This window comes from Podarcis bocagei (assembly GCF_964188305.1).
Source record: "Podarcis bocagei genome assembly, chromosome: 2".
NCBI classification, from domain to species: Eukaryota; Metazoa; Chordata; class Lepidosauria; order Squamata; family Lacertidae; genus Podarcis; species Podarcis bocagei.
The window spans coordinates 9,115,495-9,127,933 of NC_138126.1; the positions used below are offsets into that span (position 1 = coordinate 9,115,495).

Consider the following 12,439-nt stretch of genomic DNA (forward strand, 5'->3'; position numbering starts at 1 on the left):
TGTGGGGGAAGGGGTTCATTTTTTAGTCCTCTATTAATCCAATTATGCATGCATTTTCACAGCTGCATAAGGTCTTGTGGGGAGAGGAAGGTTTCGTAGAATTGCAGGGTTGCGCTGGATCCTGAGGGTCATCTAGTCCCACCCCCTGCAGCGCAGGAAACCTTTGCCGAACAAGACATCTCAAAAGGAAAACAAGACTGAAGGTGAGGAAAAGATGATTTATTGGGACTGTTAAAAGTGTGACTGTCTCTTTAAGAAGAAGTAAGCTGCAGAGGGAATTATGGGGAAAGGAAGGAAAAAGCAAAGCAACCCATTTTTATTTTGTTATTTCTGCTGATTTTGACTTTTATGCATCCTTTCAAAGGTCCCCTTGAAAAACTGCCCCAGGTTTTCCTGGTGGGTAAATGTTTTTTATGTCAGTCACTCTGGTCTGGAGAGAAACTCCTGCTGGGCCTGAGAGGCAGATTTAGTCTCCTCAGGAGATACTGAGGTGGGTTTCATTTCCCCACAGATCAAAGAAAGGGAGGAGGGTCTCTCCAGAGAACGAGGCTCCTGAGAACGTGTAGAGTTCGGCTCCTGAGTCAGCGTCAGAGAAAGACACACGTCCCCCTTCATAGTCCAGAGTCACCCGGATCCTCCTGGGCTCCTCACTCAGGGACAGAGGAGAGTATTTAGGGAAGATGCAGGCCATGTACCTCCCTCCCGACTTCCCCACAGCCCAGATCCCCCACTCAGGGCTAAAGGAGAAGCTGCCCTTTCTCTCCACAGACTTCCTGGCAACCCCCACATGCCACCACCCCCCACTTCCCACAGTGACTTCCCAGAAATGTCTGCCTGCTGTGAATCCCTCACGTCCCAACACACAAATCTCTTGGCTAAATCTCTCAGGATTGTCAGGCAGGGCTTGGTTTTTGTCTCCCCATCTCATGCTTTTCCTATCCTTGGACAGGATGAGTCGGGGATGGGCTGTGTCTGGATCCAGAGTGAAATTTGCTGTTGGGAGAAGATGAGGGAGAGAGAAGATTAGGCAGAGTCAGCGGAGAGAGAGAGATGGACATCCTAATCCAGGGGTCTGCAACCCGCGGCTCCGGAGCCGCATGTGGCTCTTTTACACCTTTGCCGCGGCTCCGGTGCGGAACCTAGCGAGGGGAGGAGGCGCATTGTGCGCCCCGACACTCCCCACTGTGGCGGGCGCTGTACTGGCTGTGACGTCGCATGGGGGCGGTGCGCGCGTTAGTCACGCACCGTCCCGACGTCACCTTCCCGGTTTTGCGGCTCCCAGTTGTTGTTTTCTTCGGAAACGGGTCCAAGTGGCTCTTTTTGTCTTAAAGGTTGCAGACCCCTGTCCTAATCCAAGAAACACCCAAAAAACCCAGATTCCCTTTCAGATCAAGGGGATTTATTTGCATCGCATGCAAGACTGAGACTCCTCCTTGCAGACTTTGATCGGAATAAATATCTTCTGGTTGATTTTTAACTCAGTTTCCTTCACTTTCTTATATTCAATGTTCATTGTGCCTGCCCTCCTTCCAACCCAGGCATTTTCTAAGAGGAAAAACCACCCAGTAAACCTTTTACTCAGCTCTTCTGTGTTATCTAAGGGGAAAGAGAGGAGAATTGGAGGAGGCAGGAGAGGAGAAAAGCTGCTTTACTCTGACAATCTCTGTGGGAATTGGCCTTTGGGGACCTCTGGGTTGGGCTGGGGGAGGACGACCCCCATGTAGTAATAATAATAATAATAATAATAATAATAATAATAATAATAATAATATCAACATTTGCATACTGCCCATCATATATAGGTCTCAGGATGATCCACAGCATAAAAATACAACACAAAACCACATATAGGCTTCCCCTCACTTTTGCGGGAGTTATGTTCTGGGCCCTCGTGCACAAAAGTGAAAATCATGTTAAGTGGGGAGCCTGTTATTCCTGTTCTCCATCTCTCTCACCCACTTGGCCTCTCCTTCCTCCCAGCCATCTAGGAAGTTTAGGCCTTGCCGCCAGGGAAGAGGAGGCAGGTGGAAGGGCAATTTTACAAAGGACTGCTTATTCCAGGCTTCTCTTTGGGATTTAATATATACCATAAGACTAGTTCCCTGGGGGAAGCGGGGAATAACTCAAAAGGTTACCAGTTTGGGGTTGAGACAGTCATGATAGGCAAGTGTAGGGCTGCCCTATTTTGAAGAGCAAGAAAGAGGACACATTGGCCAACTTCGACTTTTAACCATGGATCACTATGATGATTCTCATTTGAAATACCCCTACTATATGTAGGCTATAGAAGCTGTGCTATATTGCTAGTAGCAATGCTCTTAACTTTCAACAACAAAAGAATAAGAATAATACATATTGCTCCCCAATTGCCACATTAAATATTTGGGCACATGTTCACATGTTTCTGAACGTAAGTGTGCACAGAACAATTTATTAAACTGTTGAACATCTGCATGTGGACTCTCCTTAAGGGCAGGGGGGTCTTAACTCTTGCCCTCCCGGACTCCTTCTCTTTATCTTGTAGCTGAGCCAGCGTCCTTTTAGTTCAGCCACAAGAGAAGGGATTTTTACAGTATGTCGCTAGCTTAAGATGCTGCTCTGTTGTGATTCTCCGCTGCAGATTAGCCTAACCGGGTGCCTTAGATCTGACTCTAATGCTGGCATCAACAACCTTGGCCCTCCAGATGTTTTGGGACTACAACTCCCATGATCCCTAGCTAACAGGACCAGTGGTCAGGGATTATGGGAATTGTAGTGCTGAAACATCTGGACGGTTGAGGTTGCCTATGCCTGCTCTAATGCAATATTAAAATTTTCATGAGTTCTTGTAAACCAAAAAACGGAACAAAAAACCTTGGGGACATTTTGCCAAATTTTAAAAATCTGCCCCGATACAAATTTTAAGAAATTTTGATCATGAAAATAGAAGACATGGCTGGGGAAAAAAGGACACATGGCAACCAGGCCTGAAAAATGTCACATGATGGAAAAGCAACCCAACTCTCTCTAGCCAGGAATAAAGCTCTTCCCTCCTCCGCCTGATCCTTCTGGGCAGTTTCTCTCCCCCTTCAAGTCCACCCTCTCTGCCTTTGTAGCACAAACAGCAGGGCTAGAGTCAAGCGGTGGATGGTTCTCAACATACAGAAGAGACTCTTGACCCCCCATGAAACACTAGTCTCCCCCCTCCTGTGAACTGGGGTCTCCATGTGAATTTTACCTCTGTGGAGATTTCTGAAAGACTGGACATCTGAGGAAGCAAAAAGAGGGTTAATAGCTCAAAAAATAATTATTTTTTTTTGGTAAAGCATCTGTTGTTTCCTTATTTTAAGCAAAAGATGACATCATAAAACAAGTAATTGTAAGACAACAACTGTAGGCCTAAGGAATTAAAACAACTAACGTGTTTAGCTGTGATCCCTGCATTGCAGGGGGTTGGACTAGATCAGGGGTCAGCAAACATTTTCAGCAGGGGGCCGGTCCACTGTCCCTCAGACCTTGTGGGGGGCCGGACTATACAGTGGTACCTCGGGTTAAGTACTTAATTCGTTCCAGAGGTCTTTTCTTAACCTGAAACTGTTCTTAACCTGAAGCACCACTTTAGCTCATGGGGCCTCCTGCTGCTGCCACACCACCAGAGCACAATTTCTGTTCTCATCCTGAAGCAAAGTTCTGAACCCAAGGTAATATTTCTGGGTTAGCAGAGTGTGTAACCTGAAGCGTCTGTAACCTGAAGCGTCTGTAACCCGAGGTGCCACTGTATTTTGGAAAAAAAATGAACAAAATTCTATTCCCCACAAATAACCCAGAAATGCATTTTAAATGAAAGGACACATTCTACTAATGTAAAAACACGCTGATTCTCAGTCTGCGGGCAGGATTCAGAAGAAGATTGGGCCGGATCCAGTCCCCAGGCCTTAGTTTCCCTGCCCATGGACTAGATGACCCTTGGGATCCTTTCAAACTCTACTATTCCATGATGCCATGGGGAAATCAGAAATGGTAAACCATGCTATAAAATGGCAGAATACAACCATTCAAAATCCACAAATGAAATGGGAATCTGTACTGAATGGCTGGAGGAAGGTTAACATCAGCGCCAAGTAAATTGGTGGGAAAAAGCTCTTGAAACCGGAATTTCCAAGCATGCTGACAAACCAGATTGCAGAGGATGAATCGGCAGAGCTTTGCACTGTACTTCCAAGGGTCTCGTGGAATGGGAAGTCTTCTCTCATGGAATGGGGCTGATCTCATAAGAACAGTGGGAAGTCTCAGGAGATGGGGATGGCTGATGAGGTTGAAACTGAGGAGGAGGCAGCTCAGGCCTTGCTCTGCTGCTGGGAGACCAGACTGGGCAGGAGGTGGCGGAGGGACTGGGTGCTTGCGGGTGCCCTTTTTAACACACTTCACGAGGGGGAAATCCAAGCAAATATAGAGAAGCCGCACAAGAACTTCTCCAGATTGTGTGGAGGGAAAACAAAATGCAAGGGAGGTTCCCTATACGTGAGAACCAGAAACCATGGACACTGGACTGACCCTGCAGGATCCTCCTTAAGCACTTTTGTAAGATATTGTAAGGCTCTGAGGATTTTCCCTACAAACAAGCAGCATACAGATTTTAGGAAAGAAAGCAAAAATCTGTAAAATCGAGGGTGAAACCAGGATACTAGTCTATAGGCAGGAATGGAACTCAGACTGGTGTGCAGGTTCTTCGCAGGGACAAGCTCAGCCCCCAATCCAAGCCTTCAACCTCCCTCCCAGTTCATTCATGGGAAACAGAAAGAACCCAAACCCCCTAGAGGACTGTTTCCCAGAGTGACGCTATTGATGGGGGTCCCAAAGTCTGCAGAATGGACAGGAACACCCATGAAATATCAGTCCCCATCCCTCCTGTCAAATTGTTCCTCCCCTGGAAATATACCTTTCTGAAGCTGTTTTTTGTATAACACAGCATCTGAGGAAGCAAAAAGATATAAAGTGTTAGGGCAACACTCTTCCACCTGAAATAAATCTCCATACAAAAGTAACACTTCATAATGTGGCATCCTTGAATTGACTCCATTCAGAGCAGGAGAACCTCCCAAAGGACCACCCCAGATTGTGTAGACTGGTAACCAAAAGGAAAAGGAGGTTCCATATAATTGAAAACAGATACACTCTGGTTCAGGCTTCCTTTACAGGATCCAGCGTCACAATATACATGGGCCATTCTGGGGGACAGGAAATGAAGGCTGGAGCACCAAGAAGGAAGGTATCCTGGGGTTACTCAATTCCATGCAGTAAGAGCCTGGCATGTTCAGTTCTGAAGAAATATTAGAATTCCATGTGTGAAATCCTGGCAGCCAATTTTAATACCTTTCCATTGTTTCATTGTATCCTCCACAAGGTAATTTAGATCACAGGATTCCAAGATCCTGTTCCTCAGCTCTGGAGGGAAAGGCAGTGGGTTCTCTGGACTCTCTCTTTTCTCATACCTGGTGAAAAGAAAAACAATGTCAGCCCATTCAAATCCGCAATTTCTGTTAAAGGAAAAGAAAGGAATGCAGAGGAAGTCAGCTGGAAGAAGCCTAGAGGGACAGGCAGGCGCTGAGTGGGGAGTTTCTTCCTCACTACGGACTCCTCAGCCAGACCCCCAAGGGCCAAAACAGCAACCCCAGGCCTCTGGGTCTCCCCACTGATGCCTATTCAAAGAAGCAGCAGAATCATATGGTACCAAGGGGCAGGAATTGTCTGAGGGTGGTGACAGCACAGCACATATTTCCTTTCTCTAGATGTCCCCAGAGAAGGGGAGAGGAAGAAAAAGAGATTCACTTCTTTGGGAAACGTGAAATGTTCCTTAAAACCTCTACTCTGCACCTGAGTGATACCTGAAATATAAATACTGCAGCTGGAATATGGTCAAGAAAATAGCCAATTCCTGCTCCTTGGTGAGAAATCGCCCCCTCCCAAGGGGCTCTATGGGGCAGGAGTCTGCTTGGCACAGGGTGGGGGGCCGGCAGAGTGTTTGCTGCAGAGTGACTGAACTGTTCAGTCTAGAAGGAAACAGCTAAGGCAGGCACGTCCAACTCCCAAGAGACTGAGATCTCCTCACAGTATAAAAAGACCAACTGTGATCTACCATTGTCAAGTTCCAAAGAGGGGGTCCTGCTTTTACCTGTGAGATGCCTCAGGGAGTGAGTCCTCCAGTCTCCCCCCTGCAGCCCCTGGAGGGTCATGTCTGAGGTTCTTGCATCTCAGCTTCAAAGAGTGATGCTAATGGAAATGAGCCAGATCCACTTACCTCTGCAAGGTCCTTCTCACATCCTAGAGGGGAAAAGAGAAGGGAATTCACTGCACACCTCAGGCCACACTAGGAAGCCCCCCTCAGACCCTGGCCCTCGGATGTCAGTCTGCCTGGCACATGGCAAGGTTGTGGGCAGTGATGGCGGAATCAGCCAGTTTTGGTTTCTCACAGCTTTTATTTTTCCAATCTGAAATTGTGAATTTTTCCAGTATCAAGTTCTCCACATTTCCACATCTGTTTACAATTATTTTTTAAGAATCCTTATGAAAATCCACCAGCATTTTTGGGAAATTTAATATTGGTGGGTTCAGGAGAAGATTCCATCCCATCTCTTGTCTTAGATTATAATTTATTAACTTTAATCCAGTTTGCATTGTGCAATTCAGACGTAAGTAAGCCTACAGGATAATCCTACCAGAGAACTGTCCCAAATTGTCTTCCATAGAAGTCCCCAAATTTCAAATTCTACTTTCCAACGGGAAATAAGAAAAGCACCTACAGCATAAAATGCCTCCAAAGGGGTAATAAAACAGCTCCCAGTACATTTCCGAGCACAATTCAAAGTGTTGGTGCTGACCTTTCAAACCCTAAATGGCCTCGGTCCTGTATACCTGAAGGAGTGTCTCCACCCCCATCGTTCTGCCTGGACACTGAGGTCCAGTGCCCAGGGCCTTTTGGCGGTTCCCTCCTTGCAAGAAGTGAGGTTACAGGGAACCAGGCAGAGGGCCCTCTTGGTAGTGGCACCAGCCCTGTGGAACGCCTTTCCATCAGATGTCAAGGAAGTAAAAAACTATCTGACTTTTAGAAGAAAACTGAACGTGGCCCTTCTTAGGGACGTTTTTAATGTCTGGTGCTGTATTGTTTTTAATATTTGGTTGGAAGCCGCTCAGAGTGGCTGGGGTAACCCAGCCAGATGGGCGGGACAAAAATATATTATTATTATTATTATTATTATTATTATTATTATTATTATTATTATTAAAAAGACGCCTGCTCCTTGGGAGAAAGGAGATGGCAAACCTACACAGCATCTTAAAAAGCAGAGACATCACCTTACCAACAAAGGTCCGTATAGTTAAAGCCATGTAGTGATGTATGGAAGTGAGAGCTGGACCATAAAGAAGGCTGATCGCCAAAGAATTGACGCTTTTGAATTACGGTGCTGGAGGAGACTCTTGAGAGTCCCATGGACTGCAAGAAGATCAAACGTATCCATTCTTAATGAGATCAGCCCTGAGTGCTCACTGGAAGGACAGATCGTGAAGCTGAGGCTCCAATACTTTGGCCACCTCATGAGAAGAGAAGACTCCCTGGAAAAGACCCTGATGTTGGGAAAGATGGAGGGCACAAGGAGAAGGGGACGACAGAGGACGAGATGGTTGGACAGTGTTCTCAAAGCTACAAACATGAGTCTGACCAAACAGCGGGAGGCAGTGGAAGAAAGGAGGGCCTGGCGTGCTCTGGTCCAAGGGGGTCACGAAGAGTCGGACACGACTGAACGACTAAACAACAACAATTATTATTATTATATAGCTGAGTGTTTCTTTGGGCTCCTCCACACTTCTGCTTTTCCTTAGTTCAACATCTAAGCAAACGTCAATCCGGAGAAAACCAGGCTGATGTTTGCTCTAATTCAGCAGTAAAGAGCAGGTTTTCCTGGAGGAAAGGGGTGGGACAAGCAGCAGTCTGGATGAGTCCCTCTGTCTTACTCTTTGGTCATTGTGACTGAGCACCATTTTGGGCCGCTCTGTATCCATTGTGAAGGGGATCAACCAAGAAGTTGTGGAGGGAACTGGAAGAGAAGCTTGGTCAAGAGACTGCCTCATGTCAGAAGGAGGCCTGAACTCATCCTTGCTGAAGCCCAGCCCAGGGCAGGAAGGCAGCATTGCCAAGAAGAAGGCATTTGGAGACAAATCATCAGCAAAGAGCAGAAAACCACCTCCTGTTCCATCAAGAACACAGAAGAATCTCTAGTCTGCATTCAGGTGAGTTAAGCATCCCAGGTCTCTTGGGTCTTCCTGTCCATTACATACCTGACTAGAGGCTCCATCATCTGAACCCCTGCACTTCTTGTATACATGAAAGAGACACATGAAGGATTGGAGGCAGCCTTTTCCTGGAGCCTTGGGCTGTTCCTGCCACCATCTTACCTGCAGGAGTTCACTCGCTGGCTGCTGACTCTTCTCCTCCATCTCCTGGATGATCCTCTCAAGAGAGGAGAGTTTCCTGGAGAGTCTGGCCAGCTGCTCATCCCTTCTCCCTGCAATCTCCTTCTCCACCATTTCCACATCACTCAGCAGACCTTTTTCTTGTTCTTCCAGGAACTGGCGCAGTTCTCTGAACTTCTCCACAATCTTCAGCCTCTCTGTTTCTGTTAATTTCTGTAAGAAAAGAGGAGGTCTGAGTGTGTTTGGTGCTGTTAAGGAAAAATCTAGGTGTGAGGCTGCTCAGTCACCCAGCTCGTCGGGCATAGCCCGCGGGTCCCTGCGGAATAAAGGAAGGAGTCCAGCCAACCGGAGCAAATAGCTGTAGACCAAAGTTTATTGCGCAATAGGTTCAAAAGCAAATTTGAACCCTGAGGATGGGGTGACAAAGACTTTTAAAACTTTCCCACCACATCCCAGAATACAGTTCGAAGGGGAGGGGGTAACCTTGGCAAACATGTCCAGACAAGTCCTTGGTACAAGATTAGCATAAGCAGACATGGCAGGGCAAGACTCAGGTATAAGATTAGCATAGACAAATATGTCTTAAGTACCCACTTAAGTACCCCAAAAGTACAATAGAAGTCCCTTTGCATGTCTGGAGCCTGAGGGAGTCAGGTGATGAGATTTGGCTTCCCTTGGCTAACAATGAGCCCAGCAATTGTCACCTCTGAGAACTTCCTGGAGTCCTTTTGCAAGGGGAAAATAGCTTTGGAATGGGGGGAACTGGGAAAGGAGATGATTTTATATTATTTTTTAAAGCTAGGCGACTTTCCTGAGCTGTCAAGTTGGAAGGATATATTCAGGCATAATATTTGTAATATTTAACTTTAAAGATGTGCCCCCCCCCGTAATTTCCGTAACATGTGCTTAGCCTCGAAACAGCAGAAAGAAAATCATGAGAATTCCACAGGGAGGACACTTCTGATTTTTCTATAGACATGAAACCTCCAGTGGCTAAAGAAGTAAACCTTTATTTTGAGGGGCGGCCCTCTCCATTGCTGTTTCTGTTGACTTCTATTTTGCAGACGGATACAGCCTAAAGGAAGGAGCTCTTTTTTCCTAGCCATGGATGTTCCCTGCATGTTTTGGGGCATGGCATAACCAGAGTTCACAGTTGTTCAGAGAACATCAGGGACATAAAACACCCCTCAGTTTAGACTGGGGCCATTTAGGTGTAGGAAGGAACAGAAACAGAGGAGGACAAAGTGCAGAGTTCATCCCCAGAGCTCCCCTGTTTTCTTTAAAGGTTTAAAAAAAGCCTGAGTTTCCTAAAAATGAACAAGAGAGCACATTTAGAATTCAGTTCTTTAGTAATATTTATAGTAAATCAGGATTTGGATTGAAATGCTTCCACCCTTTCAGCTCACAATTCCTCAAGCTTCTCCTTGACTGCTATTCACATAATAAATGACAAGGGGAAATAAACTCAATTTAGCGGCATTCAAAGGTGAACTTACCTAATTTGCTCTTGCTGAAAAAATACGGAGACCAAAACAGAGTTTTAAAATTCTGATATTTTCAAGCTTGACCCAGCCAGGTAATATTCACACAAAAAATGTATTTATGAGGGTAAAGTACAGATCAAAATATTTATACAAGGAGGTAGCTACCCTAACATCTGATTCATAACAGGCTGATGTGGAAAAAGGAGAAATGAGGAGAAGCTGAAACGGGCAGATTTCTCCATCCCTCCTCAGTCCTGACTCAATTCTTCTTCTTCTTCTTCTTCTTCTTCTTCTTCTTCTTCTTCTTCTTCTTCTTCTTCTTCTTCTTCTCTATTGAATTTATACACTGCCCTATACCTGGAGGTCTCAAGTGCTTGTTCCCTGTCTAGTAACAACAAAGACACTTACAAGGAGGTCTTTGCTTTCCTTGTCCAGATCTGCTTGATGGGCCAGAATCTCCTCTCTCTCTTTCCTCAGAATCTCCAGGCGGCGACAGATCTCTCCCTAAAGAGAAAAGGGAAAACTCAGCTTTGATTGAGACACACAGAGAAATTAAAATCATAATGGCTTCTTGTGCCCAGTGGTAATTTACTGGCGGAAATAAAAGTACAGAGGTTTTCAGCCTTCTTGGGTCCACGGCTCCATGGATCAACTACCTTCTTTCTGCGGCAGCCCTGTGGGGCTCAGGATCCCAGTGGGGCTCAGGATCCCCCTTGCCTGCAGATCTTGCAGCCCCTCACCTTTTCTCAAACACCCTCCCTTGTGGAGTGATCTCTCAGCCTCCTCTCCCTTCCTTGGGGGTCCCAGCCTGACGTCTCATCTTGAGGTCTCAGGGAGAAGTGGGAAGAGGAGGAGGAGGAGAAGGAAGGGCTAAGGCAGGATCCAACCTGGGATGCACCAGTCTAGCGTCAAAGAGATACTGAGGTCAGCCCAAGAGGCGAGAGATGCAGGGATAGAGCAGAGCTTCTCAAAACTTCACCCATTTGAAAACTTCCAAACCCCTCTTTTGGGTCCGATGGCAATTCTGGTTTTCTGCTATTTGTCAGTTATTTTCTCTGCAGTAGCCAGACCCCAAGTGTGCTTGGACCACCAGGGGAGATTTAAGTGCTGCAGCTTCTTCCATTTCTGGGACAGAGAAGTTCTTGCTGCAGCCAAAATCCACCTAAGTAGCTCCTTCGGTCAGAAGATTGCTGTCTGGTCCTCCTGACAATTCAAAGGGACCAGCTTTTTTTCACTATTATTACTATTTTGTGGCATTATTGGCACTGCATGGCACAGGAGCATTTTTGCACCACTGTAGTGGAACAAGTGATTTTTTAAAAAAGGGATTAAAAGGCACTATATATAGTATATAATTGCACAGGTCAAATTCTGAGTTGCCATGAAAAAGTCATATTTCCGCCTTGTCCTTGCAGATGTTACTCTGAACCACGGAGTCCTTTGGCATTTGGGATGGGAGGAGATCCTCAGCTCCCCCCCCCACGAAACCTCATCGCAGAGGCTCCACGGCACCCCCCAGAATAAGCCACCAGTAGGTGCTTCCACTCCTCACTCTCAAATCTGCTTCCAACAGATACTTGGGGGGTGGGATCCTGCACCATCTGGTCAATTCCTGGCTAACAGTCCCGGTCCCCCCCACCCCACGCTGATCCCTTGCTGTTCTCTGTTTTGCAGGGCATTGAGGAGGCATCCTGGTAACCAAAGGAGACATGTACTTAGTTGTCTATGTGCAATTTACATTTCTACTGTTCTTAATAGTACAAAGCAACCTTTCTGGAGGATGTGGACGAGGTTAACCCTTTCTCTCCCTGCCAAGGTCCCAGTCCAAATCTTTGAAGCTGCTGTGAGTATTTCAAGATCCCCTTGTCCCCCTGGCAGAGAGAAAGACTTCAACTCCCCCCTCCAGCCACCCCAGGATCCCTCAGGCTTCCCCTGGGCTGCTTCCAAGGCGATAAACAACGACCAATCAATGCCATGTCTACTTTGGACCTGATAACTAAAAAGAAAACCTCCCAAGAAGAATCCACAGCTATTTATTTCTCCCCCCTCCCGATCCAGGGATCTCCTACCTTGTATTCCTCCAAAGCCTCTTTCAGAGGAATCACCTTGTGATTTTCATGTTCCTTTGATTTGTCACACACCAGGCAGATGGGGGCTTCGTGGACTTTGCAGAAGAGCTTCAGGGGCTCCTGGTGATCCTCGCAGATTCTCCCTTTCCCTCCTTCCTCCTTTCCCTCTTGAAGGCTGAGATTCTTGGCTATTTCCACCATATTAGCCAGTTGCCGGTTGGAGACGAGGCTCCTTCTCTGGACTCTTTCTCTGCACTGAGGGCAGGAAGCCTCCGCCTCCGATTCCCCCCAGCACTGGGTCAAGCAGGATCGGCAGAAGTTGTGCCCACACTCCGGGATGGTGACTGGATCCTTGAAGTAATCCAGGCAGATGGAGCAAGTGGCTTCATCAGGGAGATTCTGGATGTGACCCCCCGTAGCAGCCATGCCTCCCTCGTG

General features: G+C 46.7%; 1 protein-coding gene across 1 annotated transcript; it reads right to left on the bottom strand.

The window, feature by feature from the left end:
* Positions 1–202: 202 nt before the first annotated feature.
* Positions 203–12,439, bottom strand: LOC308581222 (zinc finger protein RFP-like). The gene is made up of 8 exons (XM_081183753.1): positions 12,002–12,439; positions 10,341–10,436; positions 8,431–8,661; positions 6,278–6,300; positions 5,353–5,471; positions 4,919–4,951; positions 3,218–3,247; positions 203–993 (listed from the first exon to the last, which is right to left on the bottom strand). Exons 1-8 carry the CDS (start codon positions 12,425–12,427, stop codon positions 476–478), a joined length of 1,476 nt encoding a protein of 491 aa, XP_081039879.1. The 5' UTR covers positions 12,428–12,439; the 3' UTR covers positions 203–475.